The following is an 18,478-nucleotide window of genomic DNA, read 5'->3' as shown; positions in this document are numbered from 1 at the left end:
CCTCATCCAACCAGAGGAAAGAATGCCATGATCAGAGCCTGTGCAAGAGAAGGAGCAAATCGGGTGGCTTCTCTGTAGTAAGAATTAAGATCCAAGCAAATCTCACAAACTCATCCAAGTATGCTCAGAAGGGACACAGGGAAACCACCATGTAGACTGGGACTATGCCTGGTTTTGAGTATCCTTGTCATATGGAAGCAATGCAAAGTGTGTGATGATTGACCTCTTGGTACCTCCACAATGAGGGCAAAGTTCGGAGTGTCAAATTTATTTGTCCCAAAATATGCAACATACTGTGTAGCGTACACTACTCTTTCTCTCGTGAGCTGCTGCGTAGAGAGATTTGAAGAGAGGGTGAGTCTGATCAGTTCTTTGGCTGCTGGGTGAAAGAGATTGAGTCTCCAGGAGTACAGCAGTGAAGCCTTTCAGTCAGCTCTGTTATTACAGGTTCGCACTTCTCCTTCACCATCAAATGATTTAGCCAATGGGGGAAGCGGTCTTTCTGCTTGCAAACTTTCTGCAGACAGACTGACTTTTACCAACTTCTGTCATAACTGGCTGAATGAACACATTTCAGTCCCTGGGTTGGTTCATAGTGTGAAATCGATCACATCAGTTGTGCCCAGCATTTCTTTTCCCTGACTGGATGACGGAAATGTTATTAATAGGAAGTGGAGGTGCCAATCACTTCTGGGCAAATAGCTAATACTAAAATTCAGGACTGGGTCCCGTTGTTGACCTGCAAATACAGGTATTGGCATGAAAACCAGCTGTTCCCCAGTCATCCAGGGGAACAAAAGCCCGTTGGCACCAATTAGACTAAGTGGTAGGAGCAAGCAAGAAACAAGTGTGAAGGTGGGTGAATCGAAAGGGGCTTGAATGCCTGAAAAGATTCCCACATATCCCTTCCCCCCTCCCAAAATCTTGATTCAGCAGCAGCATTGCTTATTTAATGGTAGGACTGGGCACTTACACTGCCCCCTCCCATTAATCTGGATGTCAGCTGTCCCATTCCCTTCCAGTGTTTTTATGTGCGCGTTATTGGTTAGTTTGCACCGCCTGTCTGGGGCAGTGGCCTAGAGAGTTTGTGGGGTAAGTCAGGGTGAGTTAGGCTTCCATCCCTTTGTCTTGCCACTTAAGCTTCTGCTGCTGATGCAGTACAGCAGCAGACAGATGTGTGTTCGGAAGGCATGACTTGTTTGTCTCGTTTTATTCTTTTATCGTTACCTAAGTGAAAGTGAAAAATCTACCCGATCATATAGAGAAGGAGATAAGAGATCAATTGTAACATACATGCCCAGATGTTAACGTGTTCATTATTCTGTGTGCATCTGTATTTATAGACTCCTAGGAGCATTGCCTGCATACTGCTTTCTTGTGATGAATGTGGCCTTTATACATACACACACTCTTTTTTGCTATATAAATATATGTATATTTTAATTTAGGTACTGAAGCGTATAAACCACCTTTGGGAGGCAGAGAGGGAGCTGGGCAGGAGAATAGTATGGAATACATGGAAGTGTCTCTTGATTCTTTGGATCTCCGAGTAAAGGGAATTCTATCTTCACAATCAGAAGGTGAGTGTCAGCTTTCTAAATATGGCCATGTACCATTTTGGTTCTTTGTTTCCTTGGTCTTATCCTCTGTATTAAGATGATGCCCCCTGGTGGCTACTGATGGGAGAATTTGAAGAGATGCATCATTAAAAAGGCAGCTAGTTAATCTCACTGAGTTCAGGGACGTAGGTGGCACCGTTAATGTCTGGCCCAAGTGGTGTGCAGAACGGGGTTCAAGGGAGGGAACCCTCCTTAAATTAGGTTACTGGGTTTTGTTGGTGGATTTTAAGCTTGCAAACATTTCTCAGGGAGGATGCAAGCCTTCGTAGTTTTGGTTGACTTTTTCTCCCTTGATTTTTATCTACCCAGTTTTGCAGCCCCGCCCCTTTAAATAACCCTTATTTACCCAAAAAGCACCACACTGCAGCCCTGCAGTATTCTACATTACTAGCCCCCAGCTCTGCAGTGTGACTATTGCAAAGTGGGGTGCGTTGGATCGTGACTGTAAGTACGTTCTGAGAAGGGCAGGTCGACTCCCTGAGGATGGAATGCTTCTCCTATGCAGGAGGGCAGTGCCTGGGGATCCAAGTACAGAGCTATCTGCCTCTTGGCGCCAGAGAGGCCTCTTCTAATGAGAAGGCTGCTGTTCCCAGTGCTGAATTTGCCTTGAGTCCAGTGCTTCGTCATAAAACTGACTCTCCCCCACACTGAGCTGCCTTTGAAAGTCTGCCTTATTCTCTCTATCATGGGACATCACAGAGCTGGTGGGAGTGTCCACCACAAACGGAAAGTCAATTTCTCTCCCTCCCCCAAACCACCATGAGCTGGTGGTGGGTGTTTTGACTGGATCCGCTGAATGTCAGAAGGGCTGTTGAAATGGCAGCTTGGAAGGAGAAATAAACTGCTCCTCACCTTGTGATCCTGCTTGTTCAGCTAGTTGGCTGCAGTAGAGACAGACTTTATCCATGTACTGTAGTGCTTCTTGGAAGCCTAATACTTACAGCTTGGGGACGTTCCTTATGAGATGAAAATGGATTGGTTTTTAACCCTTAAAATGGTGTCCTCAGAGGAAAAAAAAGAATGTTTATTTCACCGTGGCACCAGAGGGGATTCTCTACTGTGACCTGAATGATTAGTATTGGTGTTTCAACCTTTGCCCAGAGGAAAATAACTCCCCTTTTGAAGCTTTTTAATTTTTTAAATAAAAAAGCAGCACGATTACTTCACTTGAAGACCTTATAGCTTCCCAGGCTTGGCTCTGAAGAACAAGACAGTTTTGAATTAGCCAAGGGGAAATGTATAGGAAGTTAAAAAAAAAAAAAAAAAGTGTGTTTCTGTAACTCAAAAATGTGTAAGGAACAGTGTTCAGATAGGATCCAAATATTCCGTCTCTGGCTCAGACTAAATGTGCCAGAGAATATTTTTCAGCCATGTCATAAGCCTTTGCAAACAGAAGCCAGTGATGAAATACTTTCCTGACATTCTGCCATGCTGCTGTAGTGTAGCTTCAGACTTTGAACTGCAGTTGGTCCCTTTCAAGTTATCTGATATTTAGAGTTTTGGGAATCAGGACTCCTGGATTCTCTATTCTCTGCCACAGGTGCACTGTGTGACTTTGGGTGAGTCACTCTTTCTGGGGTGGGGTTTTCAGTTGTCATAAGTGTCCATTTCCATTGAAATCAGTGGTAAAATTCCCAGGGGGAGCGGAGTTAGACCAACGCTGGACACTTCTGAAAAGGCCACACTAAATACCTTGGTTTTCCCCATCTGTAGGATAGGGATAAGAACAACTGCATACCTGTGTAACAAGATGTAACTAATGCTTGTAAAGCGCTTTGGGAAACTTGTATGGAGGGGGCTCTAGAAGGATAAAGCTAACGTTGGCCAAATGTCCCCTTTTCTTCCCTATGGGTGTTCTCAGGAGGTAATTACAGAGCTGACTGACTTGACTTTCGCACCATAGGTCTCTCTAATGGCCCTGAAGCAATAGAAATGGATGGTCTTCAGGAAGTGCCTCTCTGTAGCTGTCGAATGGAAACCCCCAAAAGCAGAGAGATTACCACGCTAGCCAACAACCAGTGCATGGCAACGGAGAGCGTGGACAATGAGGTAGGAGACCCTCCTTCAGCTTCTCTTCCAGCTTCTCTCAGCTTCCTCCCATGTAAGGGTTAGGCCTATCTGCTTCACACGCTGAGGACTCTGTCTGCTCTCTTTGGGGAGAGAAATTGGATGTGCTCAGTTGGTTTGCCACGGTCTTGACTTTGACGGCAGGAGTCTGAAGAGGTCTGTGCTAAGAACATAAGCGTGCTCAGTTTACAGGCTAGTTTCCCAGCCTGGGGCAGGTCCCCAGACTAGTCCATGCAGAGGGTAGTTTGGGAGCAAATAGGACCAAGAACTCTCTTCGCTGCTCATGAATTGTAGCAGGTAAAGTGGCTGTCAGGTGCCTGAAAGCCACCTGCCTTCCCTCCTGCTTCTGCCCTTTGACTGGGCTCTCGAGGGATGGAGCTCAGCTTTAGGAGCACGTGTTGCAGCCACACAGAAGCGCCAGTGGACTCTTCCCCCAATAGCATGTGCAGTTCTGGTGAGAGGGGCATAGGGAGGGGAGAGAGCCAGGGTTCTGGAAAGAATTGGGGGTGGGGGGGGGATAATCAGCCTTTCGCAGGCCACCTGTATTCCAGTCACCTACGCACACGAGTACCCCATGGCAAAGGAATCCCCAATATGAGACAAGAGCTCGTCATTGAAGGGAAAACACCCCTAGAGCCTTGGGAAGGAGAAGACCTGGAGTCTCACTCTCAGGGGTCTCTAGACAAGGAAGAGAGGATCTGGCAAGAAGCTATACGGTTCTCTGAGAGCTCCCTTTCCCGGACAGATTGGTGATGAGCAGGCTGAGGGAATAATGGCCACCCTTTATATTAAAGTTCTATGTTATAAAGCATTAATAAGTGGCTAATAGGTTACATGACTAGTACGTAGTGGGATGTTGTAAGAACAATATTGGAAGGGGTTATCAAAGGTTATAAACCACCTGTTGGCCTCTGTAACAATTGATTGTCAGTTGGATAAAAGAGCTATTAATCATTTATGTACTCTTTAAAAACTACCTGGAAATGAAACCTTAATAGAAAGTGCGACCAAGGTAACCTCAGGACTGCTTAATACAGACAGGCTGACCTGCTGTATGGCTGATCAAATTTGCTTAGTTTTTAGGTAAAACAAGAGAATTTGTTCGCTAATTTTCAGCTCACTCTGAGTGAGAGGGTGCATTTAAGGAGTGAAAGTTTTGGAAACCCAAATGTAACCCCATGTTGCCTAGTGCTTGGCATCCAGGCACTGAAAACGACGAGATGTATAAGTGCGAATGCAGCAGGGGGGAAGCACTGGTTTCTCTGATCCAGTAAAGCAAGCAGCACAGGTGTTGATATAGGTTAATAACCTACGGTAGTGGGAGAGAGCATAAGGATCCTTTGAATCAGACATTGATGGTAACTCTATCCCTAGAAGGCCAGATTTTTTTTTATATTTTTTTAATGGTTTCAGCACACAGTGCTCTCACAGTGTCTTGAGCTCTTGTGAAAATCTGGCCCTTAACATGCCTGAGCGTGTTCCAGCACGGGACGTCAACAAGCGCAAGCCATAATTTAATTGCACATTGATTCTCCCTCTGCCTCTGTCTCTGTTCTCCCTCTGTTCACTTTCGAACAGTAACATGCTTTGGCGCATTAGGTCTTATTCCCTCAGTCAATGGCACCCTCCGTTTCTGGCAAAATGAGAGTGAGTGTTTGGTGACTCAAACCCGGGGGCTGCCCATTCTGCTGCTGCTGCTTGGCTCTTGCGTATTTCCAGTTATGAATTTCCTTATGAGGACTGAATGACTCTCTGGTCCATATGCATGTTAGTTAGTAAATGATGCATTTCTTTCTGTGAGAGCACCTTTCTCTGCTCACTATTGGACGGCTAATGCTGTCTGGCATGCATCTGAATGGCTGTGAAAAGGCCAGGTTTCATCATGGCAGTGTGCACAAGCCGAGAGGGTTGTCTGTGTTTTGGTCTCCAGTAATTGTATTTCCTCTCATTATTCCCGTTCCAGCTGGGCCGATGCACAAACAGCGTGGTGAAATATGAGCTGATGCGCCCTTCAAACAAGGTCCAGCTCTTGGTGCTGTGCGAGGACCACAGAGGGAGAATGGTGAAACACCAGTGCTGCCCTGGCTGTGGATACTTCTGCACTGCAGTAAGTCTCTCATTTAAGCCGGGGGGGGACCCAGAGGTGCTGTAGGTGCGTGCCATGCTGTCCTTCAGTGATCACACACATCTTTTCTACCTTTCACTGCTGGGAAATGCTGCTTCAAAGTGCTGTGGAATAGGTACAGCGGCAGCTAGGTAACGTACCCTGGGGTACCTTTAGCTTCCAGAGGAACGTCAAAGAATATTATTGACTGATCCAGCCTGACAGCTACACCATGTTGGAGGCCTTGCCTTAAGAATTTCAGGGCTGTGGGTGTCTTCCCTCCCACACTGATCTTTCCCATAATGACCTTTCCCAGTTTACCTTTGTAGATTTCAAAGCCAGAAGGGACCATTGTGACCATCTAGTCTGACCACCTGTGTAACACAGGTCAGAGAAATTCCCCAAAATAATTCCTAGAGCAGATCTCTTAGAACAGGAGTGGGCAAACTGTGGCCCACAGGCCACATCTGGCCCAGCAGACCTTTTAATCTGGCCCTCAGCTCCCTCTGGGAGCTGGGTCGGGGGCTTACCCCACTCTGTGCGGCTCCCAGGAAGCAGCCAGCATGTCCCTCCTCTGGCTCTCCACTCTGCGCCATCCACAGATGACGTCCCCGCAGCTCCCATTGGCTGTGGCTCCCAGCTATCCCAGAGTGCATCAGTCTATACTATCACAAAAATGGGCTTCAGGTAACACTGGTGCCCCAGAATGATGGATTCTGGGATAACTTCAAGTCATCAGGAAGTGTTGGAGGATTTTGGAGACAGGAGAAGAAAGTCACTAGCAGCCAGTTAAGTAGCGTTCTACAGCGCACACTTATAGAGCTTTGAGAAACCAAAAGTCATCCTGATTTTGCTGAGTTGGTTTAGAAACTGAAGTCGCTACATCGGTGTAACCCCTTGCATGGATTCTCTGAAATTGGTTTAGGAGTGTAGCTCTGTGTAGGTAAGGCCAGGCACTAACTCTATTGTCAGTGTAGCTTTACAGCACTCCTGTAAGTGAAGGCCTGCAATAGAGGTCAATTGTCCGATTTTCTTAGTGTGCTGACCTGACCTGTCATCTTGACATGTGCCCCTTTTGCTTTTAGGAGCATCGTGTGCACAGAGAGAGCATCCACTGGGAAAGGGAAAGTGTGACTCCAATGTATAAGCCATTACAACATGCCACGTATTAGAGCTTGTGTTTCTAGAAACACCAGCAAGAGTTTTGATGTTGGGGATGTTAGAGCAGAGAACAGGGAACCAAGACTCCTGGGTTCTGTTACCAGATCGGTTAGTGGCTTGATTTGTAACCATAGCCAATCGGTTGTTTCTCATTGCTGCTGTTTTGTTCATCTGTAGAATGGTGATAATTCTGGCCTTCCTTCCAGGCGTGCGCTGGTGATACTAAAGTGATACTAAAGGTGATAGTAAGAGAAGGGCAAAGAACATTATTATTTATGACTGAACATGTGAACTACTTCTGTGCGTTCTCTCCCCCCAGGGCACTTTCATGGAGTGTCAGCCTGAAAGCAGCATTTCCCACCGTTTTCACAAGAACTGTGCCTCCCAGGTTAATGACACGAGCTACTGCCCACACTGCGGGGAAGAGGCCTCTAAGGCGAAGGAGGTGACGATAGCAAAAGCAGACACGACCTCCACGGTGTTGCTGACCTACGAGCAGGAGAAGCCGGTGTCTCTGGAGGGGAGGGCAGACACCACCACAGGGAGGTGAGTCGCTGCTCAGTGGAAGCATCGGGCCCTCCATTGTGCCTTGATTTGTCTGCTGCGTGGATCAAACAGATTCCTGGTTCTTGTCTTATATGCCAAATCCAGCAGCTGGAAGCTGAAGGCTGCGCCAGGATGATGCACTCGACTTCCACCTCTGAAGACCTGTCCTCCCATGTCACAAGTTAAATGAGTTCTTGGTGTCAGTCCAGTCCCCAGAGACATTTGTCCGCCTCATAAAACCACTATGTCATTCAGCACATGTTGCATTCTGCTTGAGAGAGGCCCAGAATTAGCAGGGAGAGCTGCAGGGACTGGGGCAGATTGGCAGAGCTGCATGGGGAGCCTAGGACAGGATTAGTAGTGGGTGTCTGCAGGTCAGGATTGGGGATAGCAGATATCATCTCAGGGAGAAAGCTTACATAGCACCGAACCATAACACATGTGGCTCTAACCGACCAGCATGTGTGCATAGAGAAAATCAGAGTGAGAAGCAAATCACCACCTGTTCTGGAAGTCTTCAGTATTGAGCAGCACTTAAGAGACATCCTAAATCTTGAGGTTTATCTGAATGTGCGTTAATGATCTTTGTCATTTGCCACCTTGTATTTTCTCAGCAGACTGCTGGGACAGAACTCTCTGCCCCCTGCTGTGGTAGTAGCTGTATCCCCAGATATGTTACTTAGAGCACAGCTACTCTAATGAGAGGGTAACGCTGCTTCTGGTCCGAGGAGAATTCTAGCCAAGAGACCACTTTTCAAAATTATTTAAGGCATTTGAATTTAAAACCTGTTTTCTTTCCTTATTTGGCATAGACGTATGTGTTCTTGTCTGGGTTTAATGCTTACGTTTGGTTCTCTCTCTCTCTCGCTTCAGTGGCATTGGAACACAGTTGTCTGAGGAAGACAAACCAGAGAATTTGGCTACCGAGGGGTTTGATTTGGCTGGATCTTCTGTTTTTGTGAAGCCTGTCACTGGCCTGCCTCAGGGACCAGTTAAAGAAACCTTGGAAAGCGCTTTGATTGCCCTGGATTCAGAAAAGTAAGAACTGGCCCCCAAATCTCTCCAATGCCACCCTGGTTCATTGGGCTGGAACAAACCAGGATTTAGTTTCTTTGGGCTTTGAGGCCCACTTGAGCACAGTGTGTTTCTATTCTGATTGGTCATTCTCCTCTGAGGATTGTGGATTCTGAGCCCAGCTTCTGCTGCATCCATCATGCTGATGGATTTGCTAGTGGGGATTAGTCTGCCTTCCCACAGACGGGACTACCAAGGTTGACCTACCAGGGATCCCCATTCACACTCTTAGCACACCGACAAGAGTGAACCCCAAAGTCAGGAGCTCCCTCAGTCTGGCTCCTTTGAGCCTTCTCCTTTCAGACAGTTGCCTAAATAGAAACATCCTACTAGATATTCCGAGATGCCCAGAGTCCTCCAAGAACAAAGTAATTAATGGCTGCTGTTTAGCAGCCATTGTAGAGGTCTGTTGAGCAGCTGAATCCTGTGGAACGTTCACACGAAAGGTATTGCTAAAGGATTCGGGGGGAGAAAATGCTGCTTCCTGCCTCTTAATGCCTCGCTCTGTGTGTGCAGCCATGTGACGCTGGTCACAGGCTGCTTGAGTGGGTGTGGTAAAAAGCCAAGTGCTTGCAGTAGCTGCATTCTCTCGCTTTCAGTGAGGGACATCCACTGGGAGAACCCAAAGGCTCTGTCTAGTGGGCTCGAGAATAGGGCTGTCCATGGTATGTCTGAAGCGAGTTGGCAGAGGGTGGTAGAAAGGTGCCCTGCAGGGAGAGCAGATGCATGTGGTACTTGCTAATATTCCTTAGGAACAGATTTCTGGTATAAGCCGATGGCAGTCAGGAGAGGACAGAGCTCTTGAGATTTTTCTTTAAGAGTAAATAATAAGCCTATTTCCTCCCTGCTACAGACCCAAGAAGTTACGGTTCCACCCAAAGCAGCTGTACTTCTCTGCCAGGCAAGGGGAACTTCAGAAGGTCCTGCTTATGTTGGGTAAGTGGATCCTTCCCAGAAGGTGCTAGTTTGGCAGTACTCCTGCTCCTGCAAGTCAATTGCCACAGTCCAGTTCCCTACTTTGCATTCCCCATTGGCCCAGGTGGGAGGGTGTTGGAAGCTAAAATCAGTTTTGCCAATAACTTACCGTTGGCAGTTTTTCCTCCTCTGTCTCATATGTGGACCCATCTGAATTTGGACACAGTTTTATACAGATGCCCATCCTTAACTGCCCTCAAACATCTTCTATGTAATTTTCCAAACTGGCAAAATTTGCCTCGCCTCATAACGAGTGGGGGGATGTTTACATGCGGTATGGAGGGTGTTTTAAATTAGGACTCTGTGAGTTTGCAGAGAATGAAAGATCCTTAATGTGCAAAGCTTTATTATTAAGGTGCTTAATAAACTGAAACTGGAGGATAATTTTGAGATTCTGATGTTGCTTTTATCCCTGATCACATGGGAATATTTGCTCTTTTTGTTTTGGTTGCAGGACACTGAGTAATTTTTTCTATTGATCGTGTTCGCTCCTCTCCAGTGTTTTGCAATACATTTTTGCAAATATTTTCAGTTTTTTCTTTTAACAAACACCTTTGTCCTTTTGGCAAATATCAACTGCATTGTCTGAGTCCTTGGTAGTAGTGAAATTCGATTCACTGGTGTTTTGTTTAACTATGACTTCATCCTACATACCATATTGTCATGCCCTGCCATTATTGCCTGGCCATCATCATCATCTGTCAGTTTCTGCACAGCTGAGCCAGATAGATTAAATAATTTCCCTATTACTTCGCCATGTCAACAACTGCTGTTGCAGCCATCAGGATGTTAGAGAATTGTGAATGAGAGGGGAGGTGGCATGCAGGATAGCAAATGGGAAAACAGGCATCCATGAGACCATCTCTGTGTTAAACGGTAGTTCACATCATATCTGAGAACTGCCTGGTCTACAAAAATAGTCACTCTTGGGTTTCATCGTTTTAGCACTTGGTGATAGCAGTGATATAACAATTTAATTTAAGATCCCAAGAGAGATTGGTGGCAGTTTGCTGGTGGTGGTTCTGCTGATCTCTGTATCCCAGCTGGAAGAGTCTGTTTGTTTTTCAGTGGACGGGATTGATCCCAACTTCAAAATGGAGCACCAGAATAAGAGAACCCCTCTCCACGCTGCTGCGGAATCTGGGCACGTGGACATCTGCCACATGCTGATTCAGGTTCATCTCCATTTATATTCTTCAAATCAAGAGGCTTCTCTCCATGCCATGTCTTCCTACCCCCCAGGGCTGAAAAACATTTGGGAATTAACCTACTGAGCCTTTACCTTCCATTATAACCCCTTAAATCTCAGGATTTGCTGTCTGTCCGCCCCACCCCCCTATCTGAATGTAGGCTTAGTGCTTCCATTGCAAATCAAAGGCACTGTAAATAATAGTGCATTCTTCTTTTGGTCTGTTGAGTGTGAGTTGATGGGACTTGGACACTAATAAGTTTGTATAAAGGTAGACACGTGGTTAACACCAAGAACTGGAGTACAAAAAATGCTTTGCATTGGAACCCTCTAAAATGAATGTTTTTAAAATAATGGGCTTTTTAAACTTGTACAACAAAATGTAAAGCAAAATGAATAGGCCCATGTTTTCAAAGTGGCCGGTGATTTTGAGTGCCCAATTTGAGAGACTTCTAAGGGGCTTGATTTTCAGAAAGTGCTGAGCCTCCTGTGCTCTGAAAATGAAGCTCCTGAAGGTGTCTCAAATTGAGCACCCAAAAACAGAGGCACTCAGAATTAGTGGTCACTTTTTAAAATGTGCACCTTAATCCTGCTCCTTTTATCCAGATGAGTTGTCCTGTTTGAAGTCAGTGGAACTACTTGCATGGGTAAGGCCTTGCAATGAATCACAGGAATAAAATCGGTTAGAAGAATAACTCTATTAAAGGGATGAGCATGTTAGGAGATGGAGCATGAGGACAAGTCCATCATCTCATGCATTTCCCACTGCAAGGCTGTTGCAACAACACAATACTGAGGCAGTAACATCCCCTGCTCCCTAACCTGAAACACACAGTGAGGACTGGGTGTTTTAGATTTTTCAAAGCAATGAAAACAAAGTGGTCTACTGAAGGGTTGCTAGAAGCAGTGGGCCCCCTTTTATGTGCATAGATAAATCTGAGTCGGCCTGTTACTGCTGTAAATAGGCTTTCTCCTAACAAAAACAAAATCCAAGGGTTGTGCCTGCCTCAGAATTGTTGAGTTTGGGTATGTGTTTTGTTTGTCTGTTTGTGTTTTGCTTGTTTTGAAGCAGCTTGTGTGTTTATTGCGCAAAGCATAGGGAATAAACAGGCCACATGCTTTGCATAGTAGCATTCTGACAACAAATTATGGTAGGATTTTCCCAAGCAGCTCCGCATTGGCCTAACTCTGCTCTGATGGAAGTCAATGGAAATTTTACTGTTGACGTCAGTGGGAGCGGTCATCCTAGTGCTGAGCGCTTTGAAAAACCCTCTCCTCACTATTGGTGAATAGGTCATTCCAGAACAGCTTGTGATGGATAGGGAAGGGACAACTGTTTGTTTCCTCGTCTCCATGGAGTTGATGGTCCCTTGGAAACAGAGAACTTCTCTTTGGCTTTAGAGGACATAGAGATTTTTGAGATATCATACAGATGATCAGAGACCAGCTGTGAATTCTACAGTGGCACAGAATGAGTTAATAACAGTGACCATCTAAGTCCAGATGTGTGTTCCTTTGTGCTCCCAGTTACTGAATATGGAAGAGAGCAAATAATATGATTCTTGGACAGGGATCAGCTTTGACTCCCCCTCTTCCCCATCATTCTTCTTTATGTGGGTGAATCGTTCTCTCAATAGACAACCTGCTGGCAAATCTGTATTCCCATACCCTTCCGTTGATAAACAGTAGCTATTATAATGGCTCTTGTGTTTGCCTTGGCCATTTAACAGGCTGGTGCTAACATAGACACCTGCTCGGAGGACCAAAGGACCCCGCTGATGGAGGCAGCAGAGAATAACCATCTGGATGCTGTGAAGTACCTTATCAAGGCTGGAGCATTGGTAGATCCCAAGGTAGCCTTTGATTCCTTGTTTTCTCCTTGCGTGGCCTGTCAGGCTTTCCTTCCCTTTCTTGAAGGGTTTGAGTCTGGATGCAAGTTCCTAACTAGAGGGGAAAGGGGCCTCTATCATTTGGGTCAGGCTGGCTGGTGGTAATTTTTAAAAATTGTTTAACACCTAGATTGCAAGCTCTTTGGGGCAAGGACTGTCTCTTACTACCTAAGTGTACAATGGGGATCTGCTCCATGTTTGGGGCTTCCAGATTCTACTGTAATAAAATGATGAATAGCAATAATAGTTGGTTCTGAATTCCATGGGCACAAAGAGAGTTTTGATTTTTAACCTCTGGTTTTGTGCTCCATTAACTCAGCACTAGGCTTTTTGGGGCAATTTTTTAAACAGGCCTCTAATTAGGTGCCTACAAATCAATTGAAGGTGAAAGAGAGAGCATTTAGCTGTCCAAGTACCTAATTGTGTAACAGTTTGCAAGCACAAAACTGCAGTGGCAAAATCAGAGGCTGTCTTTAAAATACAGCCCTTTAAATTAAACAGATACAATAAAAGTATGTCTGGCTAGCTGCCAGTAACATGCTTGTTAAATACATGGATGGATTATTAGTGTTGTAAATCAGATGCCATTTGGAGGGCAGGAGCCCTCCTCGCCACAAACTTCATGGAGTTACCACCTGCTCACTTCAGCTCGCTGCCTGTGATATTGCTAAGGAATGGAGCAGTATGATGACGATACTTTGCCCACTCAGGAGCTGGCCTATGTCTGTGGGATTATCCTGCTTGCAGGCTACAAGAGGCCAAATGCAGTCTGTCATCGGGCCTTTGACAATTCCCCTGGAGACCTTCTCCAACGTGTGGGGGCACATGCAGGTTCAAACTAGCTGGTGCCAGGGGCATCCCCAAGCAATTGCCAAATGCCTGTTGTGTGATTTAATGATGGCACAGTGCAAAGAGATTTTTTAATAAAGGTAAAGAAGGGGAAAAAAACCCTTATCCTAACCAGCGAAAGTAAATTAGAACTGTTACAACCCTGGGATCGTTACTGAAATTCAATAATTCCTGAAGTTTATTGCGTCAATTAGTTTCCTGTACGATATTAGTCATGTTTGAAAATAGCAGCCTTGCTACATCAACTGGGGTTCTTTTGCAGAGAGACAGAATTGCTAGCTGCTGCTTCTCTGCCCTCCCCTCGCTGAGAGAGAGGGATTGTCAAGCAAGAAAGGGGCAACTAATGACCAAGGGCATTCCTGGGTCCCCCTGCGAACTGCTGCTGTTCCTGTCAGAGGGACATCCTGGTCCCATTGAAGTCAGTGGGAGTTTAATATTAACTGTGCCTGCTCTCACACAGGTGTATTGAGAGACTACAGTTACCTCTTGTGAATCTTAACAGAAAGGTGCTGCTGTTAGCCAGGGTCATACATAGCTACAAGCCTGTTGTGCTTGTGCTAACTATGAACCAGATTCCCAGCATGCTTTTCACTTATGTCAAGGTTGCAGTGAACTTTGTGCAGCCACTGTTCTTTGTATATGCGGAACCTGTGAGGAGTAAGATACACCATTGATTATTAACACTGTGCTCATGGACACTTGTGTATAGGGGCTTGTGGGACACTTTAGAGAGAGTAAAAATGTCCTCTTTGCCCTGAGGAGCTTCACAGTGTAAACTGTCTAAAACCTCACCTCCCCCGTAAGAACGGCCATACTGGGTCAAACCAAGGGTCCATCTATTCCAGTATCCTGTCTTCCGACAGTGGCCAATGCCAGGTGCCCCAGAGGGAATGAACAGAACAGGTAATCATCAAGTGATCCATTCCCTGTCACCCATTCCCAGCTTCTGGCAAACAGAGGCTAGGGACACCATCCCTACCCATCCTGGCTAATAGCCATTGATGGACTTATCCTCCATGAATGTATCTAGTTCTTTTTTGAACCCTCTTATAGTCTTGGCCTTCACAACATCCCCATCCAATTAAATTGCTTCCCCCCCACCCCCCAGCATTGTCCGTGAGGCACCTATGCTCTCTGTATTGGACACCTATTTGGGAGGGGGTCCTCACTTTTGTGAGCCAAAGAGGTGCTCCTGTGTTGAAGTGTGTTGCTTTTTGTGGGTTTAATGTGAAGGGATGATGTGGTTCAAATTGGGGGAGAGGTGGTTGCTTTTGGTTTTTCATTTATTTTCAGCCCCTTGGGGCTTGCTCTGGATTGAGTTTGTGTGAGGTAAAAGTTTGGGTTCTCCAGAGCACGGCTGGTTTCTGATTTTACGCTGTGGGTCTCTCCCCTCCCACCATCACTCACACCCCAGCCCTCCCACCTTTCCATCCTGTAGAAGGCCCCGTACTCGAAAACCCCAAAGGGAGTTTTGCTTTCAAAACTTGATCTGAGTTTCTCCTCAGCATTTCCAGACCTTCTTTCAGGCCTTGTCTCTCTGGGGACCCCTGTGTGGTTCCAGTGTAGAGGTACCGGGGCAGCCCCCTGTGTGGACATACTGCACTAGTGGGAGAAGTGGTTTGTACTGAGCAGCTGCGTCAGACTAGCAACTGGGGATAAAAAAAAACCCAGGTGTTGGCAAAGCCTGAAGTTTCTGGTTGAGATTGTCTCTCCTGGAGGGCCCTGCTGATGTAAGGGGCCTTATGGGCACAGTCACAGCCTGTGCAGAAAGCTCTGCCTATGTGAAGGAGAGAATTCTCCCCCGCACTTCCTGCCCCTCTGGCTCCAGCGGGGAGCAATAGACGACAGCTCTATGGGAAAGGGAGGGGGCAGAAAGCTACGGTCAGCAGACGGAGGTGGGGAGCAGCTGACAGCCAGCTCTGCAATCTCTGCAAAGCTCTCAGGGGAGCCTTTTCATCCAAGGCCCTTCTCCTCCTCCCAGCCCCGACCTGTGCTTCCTAGTGCTGGCTTGTCAGGGCTTCGCTTAACACCCTACTGTGGGCTGGCTGCGGCTGCTCTTCCTCTCTCCTGACGTCCTCAGCAGGAGGGGCCAGGGGGCTCTCCCAGCTCCCAGACCTGTGATCTGAGCACTAGCCTGTCTCTTTCTGACATACCACAGTGCGACACCAACAATATCTGATGCCAGGGAGGGTGGGAGATGATTTTCCTTGAGTTGTTCTGTGATTTTGTTGCTCAGGATGCTGAGGGCTCCACATGTCTGCACTTGGCTGCCAAGAAAGGGCATTACGACGTAGTTCAGTACCTCCTCTCCAACGGGCAGATGGACGTCAACTGCCAGGTAAGGCCCTTCTGCGCGGTGCCTAAGGAAGACCAGGCACTTTCCACGGCTCAGGAACTGTGGTCTGTCCCTGCAGTCTCAGCAGTGCTCCATATAGTTACTCAAACACTGCTGGGCCGGTCTGGAGAAGCAAACGTGCTTAGCTAATGGGGTCGTGATTCATCAATAATCTGAACCTACCTTCCCAGCCTTCAAGGCCATCACAGAGAGACCCTCCTTCTCTGCCTCCCTTCCGCACACGTCGAGCAGCCCGGCCCACTAACCAGCAATCAGCTGTGCTCTGTGCTGCCTCTGACTCTGCTTTCAATTCCCTGCTTCCTCTAGGCCTCTGCTGAGCCTGGGGCCTTTATCCCCAGGGTCCATTAACAGAGCCTCAGTCTGCCCCTGCAGGCTCCTCTCACAACCCCTCCTCCCAGCAATGGGACCAGAAAGGAAGCTGATCCGGGGCCCATTTGCACTGTCCTGGAAAGGGTGGGAGGCAGCCGGAAGCTAAGCCATTTTCAATAGGACATCCAGCCGTAAGGAGTGAAGCAACACGACCTTCCCATAGCCTTCTTCCAGGCCTGTTCTGGGCTGCTCATCGGGCTGGCAGCTCCCCTGGTGCCTTGGCAGTCAGCCCACTTCAGATGTAGGGTTGGGCTCTGATGCTACAATCTTACCTGCACAGATGGGCCCTTTCTCTTGCACCCCAGAGACCCATTTTCAGTCTGTGATGCGACGCCGGGATGCAGGAGTGGGGCGGATGGGGCTGAACCACACTATGCTGTGTGTGAACGACAACAGGGTTTTCTCCACAACATGGTGGCCTGAGACAAAGGGGGTCAGTAGCTGCCTGTTGCGGCTGCAGCCCACGGGGCCAGTGGAAATCAAGGCAGGCTCTGCTTTGTCCATGTTGTGTGTGTCTCATGCACTCCTCTCCCCTCCCAGGACGACGGAGGCTGGACGCCCATGATCTGGGCCACCGAATACAAGCACGTTGAGCTGGTGAAGCTATTGCTGTCCAGGGGATCGGACATTAATATTCGAGACAATGTAAGACTTACCGGAGTTGGGGGTTTTAGTACATAAATGGCAATCTTTATTGAAAAGTTCCCCAAACCAGTAATGCCAAGCCCCTCGGAAAGGACGGTAGGGAGCAGTGGGTTTGATAGTCAGTGCGACACGGAGGGAGGTAGCGGGTGAGCGTTTGCAGCACGAGCAGCCGCATTGCTAGCACTTTAGGTAGGTCCTTGCAGACAGTCTGCTAACCTTCAACTCCAAGTACTTCCCTCTACGGTATTTAAAAGTCATGTCCATAGTGTCTCTCCTGTTCTGTGTAGTAGTAAGTCCTGTGCCCAGTTGTGTCTGCAGCGTGGGGCCCACACAGTACCACACGTTCCGTGCCCCAGAGAGCTTGCGCTCTGGGGACTTGACTTGGAGAAGTGCTGAGTAGCTTCCGCCCCAAATGAAGTGAATGGGAGCTCCAGGGGCTAAGCTTCTCTGAGGAGCAGGCCTTCGGAGCCCAATTCTGCAAACCCTTCCTCATGTGAGAAGTTGCAGATGGGACTGCTTTCCCGAGCGAGGGCCAGGCACCTGAAACCACTTTCTGTGATCGGAAAGATAAAACACGGGGCAGGAATTAGGGAGCGTGGGCGGGGATGAGTGGGGAGGAGGGAGAAAGCAGTGTCCAGTCCTCCATCTAGGAGATGGGTCAGACCCGCCACTGCTCCTTTTATTGATTGAGTGCAGTGTCTTTCCCATTTTCCCACTCCGCCTCTGAAAAACTCCTGTGAGTCCAGTGGATGTAAGAAGCTGTTCCTATTGGTCTCCCCCAGTGCCTCTCTCTATGTCTTCCCGATGCTGTCAGGGTTAGATAGAGGTGCATGTATCTCACTGCGCTCAGAATGGCTCAGACTGCTTACTAGTAGCTGTCTTCCCCAGCCCGAAAGCCCCTTCTCTTTAGGAGCCTCCATTTCTTGGGTAGCTGAGTACTTTCCAGGCAAGTCCTGCTCTGACAAAGCATAAGAGTCAGAGGTAGGAGAGGGCATTCCAGACTCTTGCAATTGACTTCATCGCTGTAAAACTGGTTCTGAACAAAACGGTTTCGTGGCTGATCCATCACAAAAGCCGCCAGCTACCAATCCCTTGGATCGCACGTTAGTCTCACCGTGTAAATCCAGTCATTCCGTCCAGCAGTTCCCTCGCACATGTGTGAGATCCCCTTTAATTTGTCCAGAGTTCCAGCATCTACTTATTGTTGGTCATTAAGGGTCAGCTCCTGCCATCGTTCCTCACACTGAGTAGCACCTTACTCCTCGAGTAGCCCCATTGATTTTAATCAGCGTAAATTAGAATGGCAGGAGCTGTAAATTGGTCTGTCCTCTCTGTCGCCTGATACACAGTATGTGCAGCGGTACCCTTGCTGGATTAAATTAATCTTCAAAAGTATACTTGGGATTCGCTGCCATTTCTAGATGGTGGTATGCTTGGGAGCAGAAGCCCTGTCGAAAATATGCCGCCCCTGCACCCAGGCATCTGTTTAAGTCAGATCTTCCCTTTAATAGAGAAATTAAGTTGCAGAGACTTAAGTATGCAACTTTTTTTGCCATCTGTGAGAGACCTCCGTTTATAATCATCGTCGTTACGTGGTCACAATCAGCCTTTCTGGTGCTTGTCATGCTGAAGGAT

At 47.4% G+C, this 18,478-nt stretch overlaps 1 protein-coding gene across 13 annotated transcripts in view; it reads left to right on the top strand.

Moving 5' to 3' along the window:
- EHMT1 (euchromatic histone lysine methyltransferase 1) overlaps positions 1-18,478 on the top strand; it is a 172,543-nt gene that overhangs the window by 122,311 nt on the left and 31,754 nt on the right. For 12 of the 13 annotated variants that reach the window (XM_050926301.1, XM_050926299.1, XM_050926308.1 and 9 more), the window contains 11 exons: positions 1,449-1,580; positions 3,523-3,668; positions 5,650-5,793; positions 7,271-7,497; positions 8,371-8,535; positions 9,425-9,507; positions 10,615-10,721; positions 12,466-12,588; positions 13,736-13,891; positions 15,710-15,811; positions 16,739-16,843. In XM_050926301.1, coding sequence (XP_050782258.1) covers positions 1,449-1,580; positions 3,523-3,668; positions 5,650-5,793; positions 7,271-7,497; positions 8,371-8,535; positions 9,425-9,507; positions 10,615-10,721; positions 12,466-12,588; positions 13,736-13,891; positions 15,710-15,811; positions 16,739-16,843 — 1,490 coding nt within the window. The remainder of the gene's footprint in view (positions 1-1,448; positions 1,581-3,522; positions 3,669-5,649; positions 5,794-7,270; positions 7,498-8,370; positions 8,536-9,424; positions 9,508-10,614; positions 10,722-12,465; positions 12,589-13,735; positions 13,892-15,709; positions 15,812-16,738; positions 16,844-18,478) is intronic. The other variant, XM_050926307.1, reaches the window with a different exon arrangement.

The sequence above is a fragment of the Gopherus flavomarginatus genome, chromosome 17 (assembly GCF_025201925.1).
Source record: "Gopherus flavomarginatus isolate rGopFla2 chromosome 17, rGopFla2.mat.asm, whole genome shotgun sequence".
Lineage (NCBI taxonomy): Eukaryota > Metazoa > Chordata > Testudines > Testudinidae > Gopherus > Gopherus flavomarginatus.
Note: the sequence above shows the minus strand (reverse complement) of the source record. Positions and strands in the feature narration are given on the sequence as shown.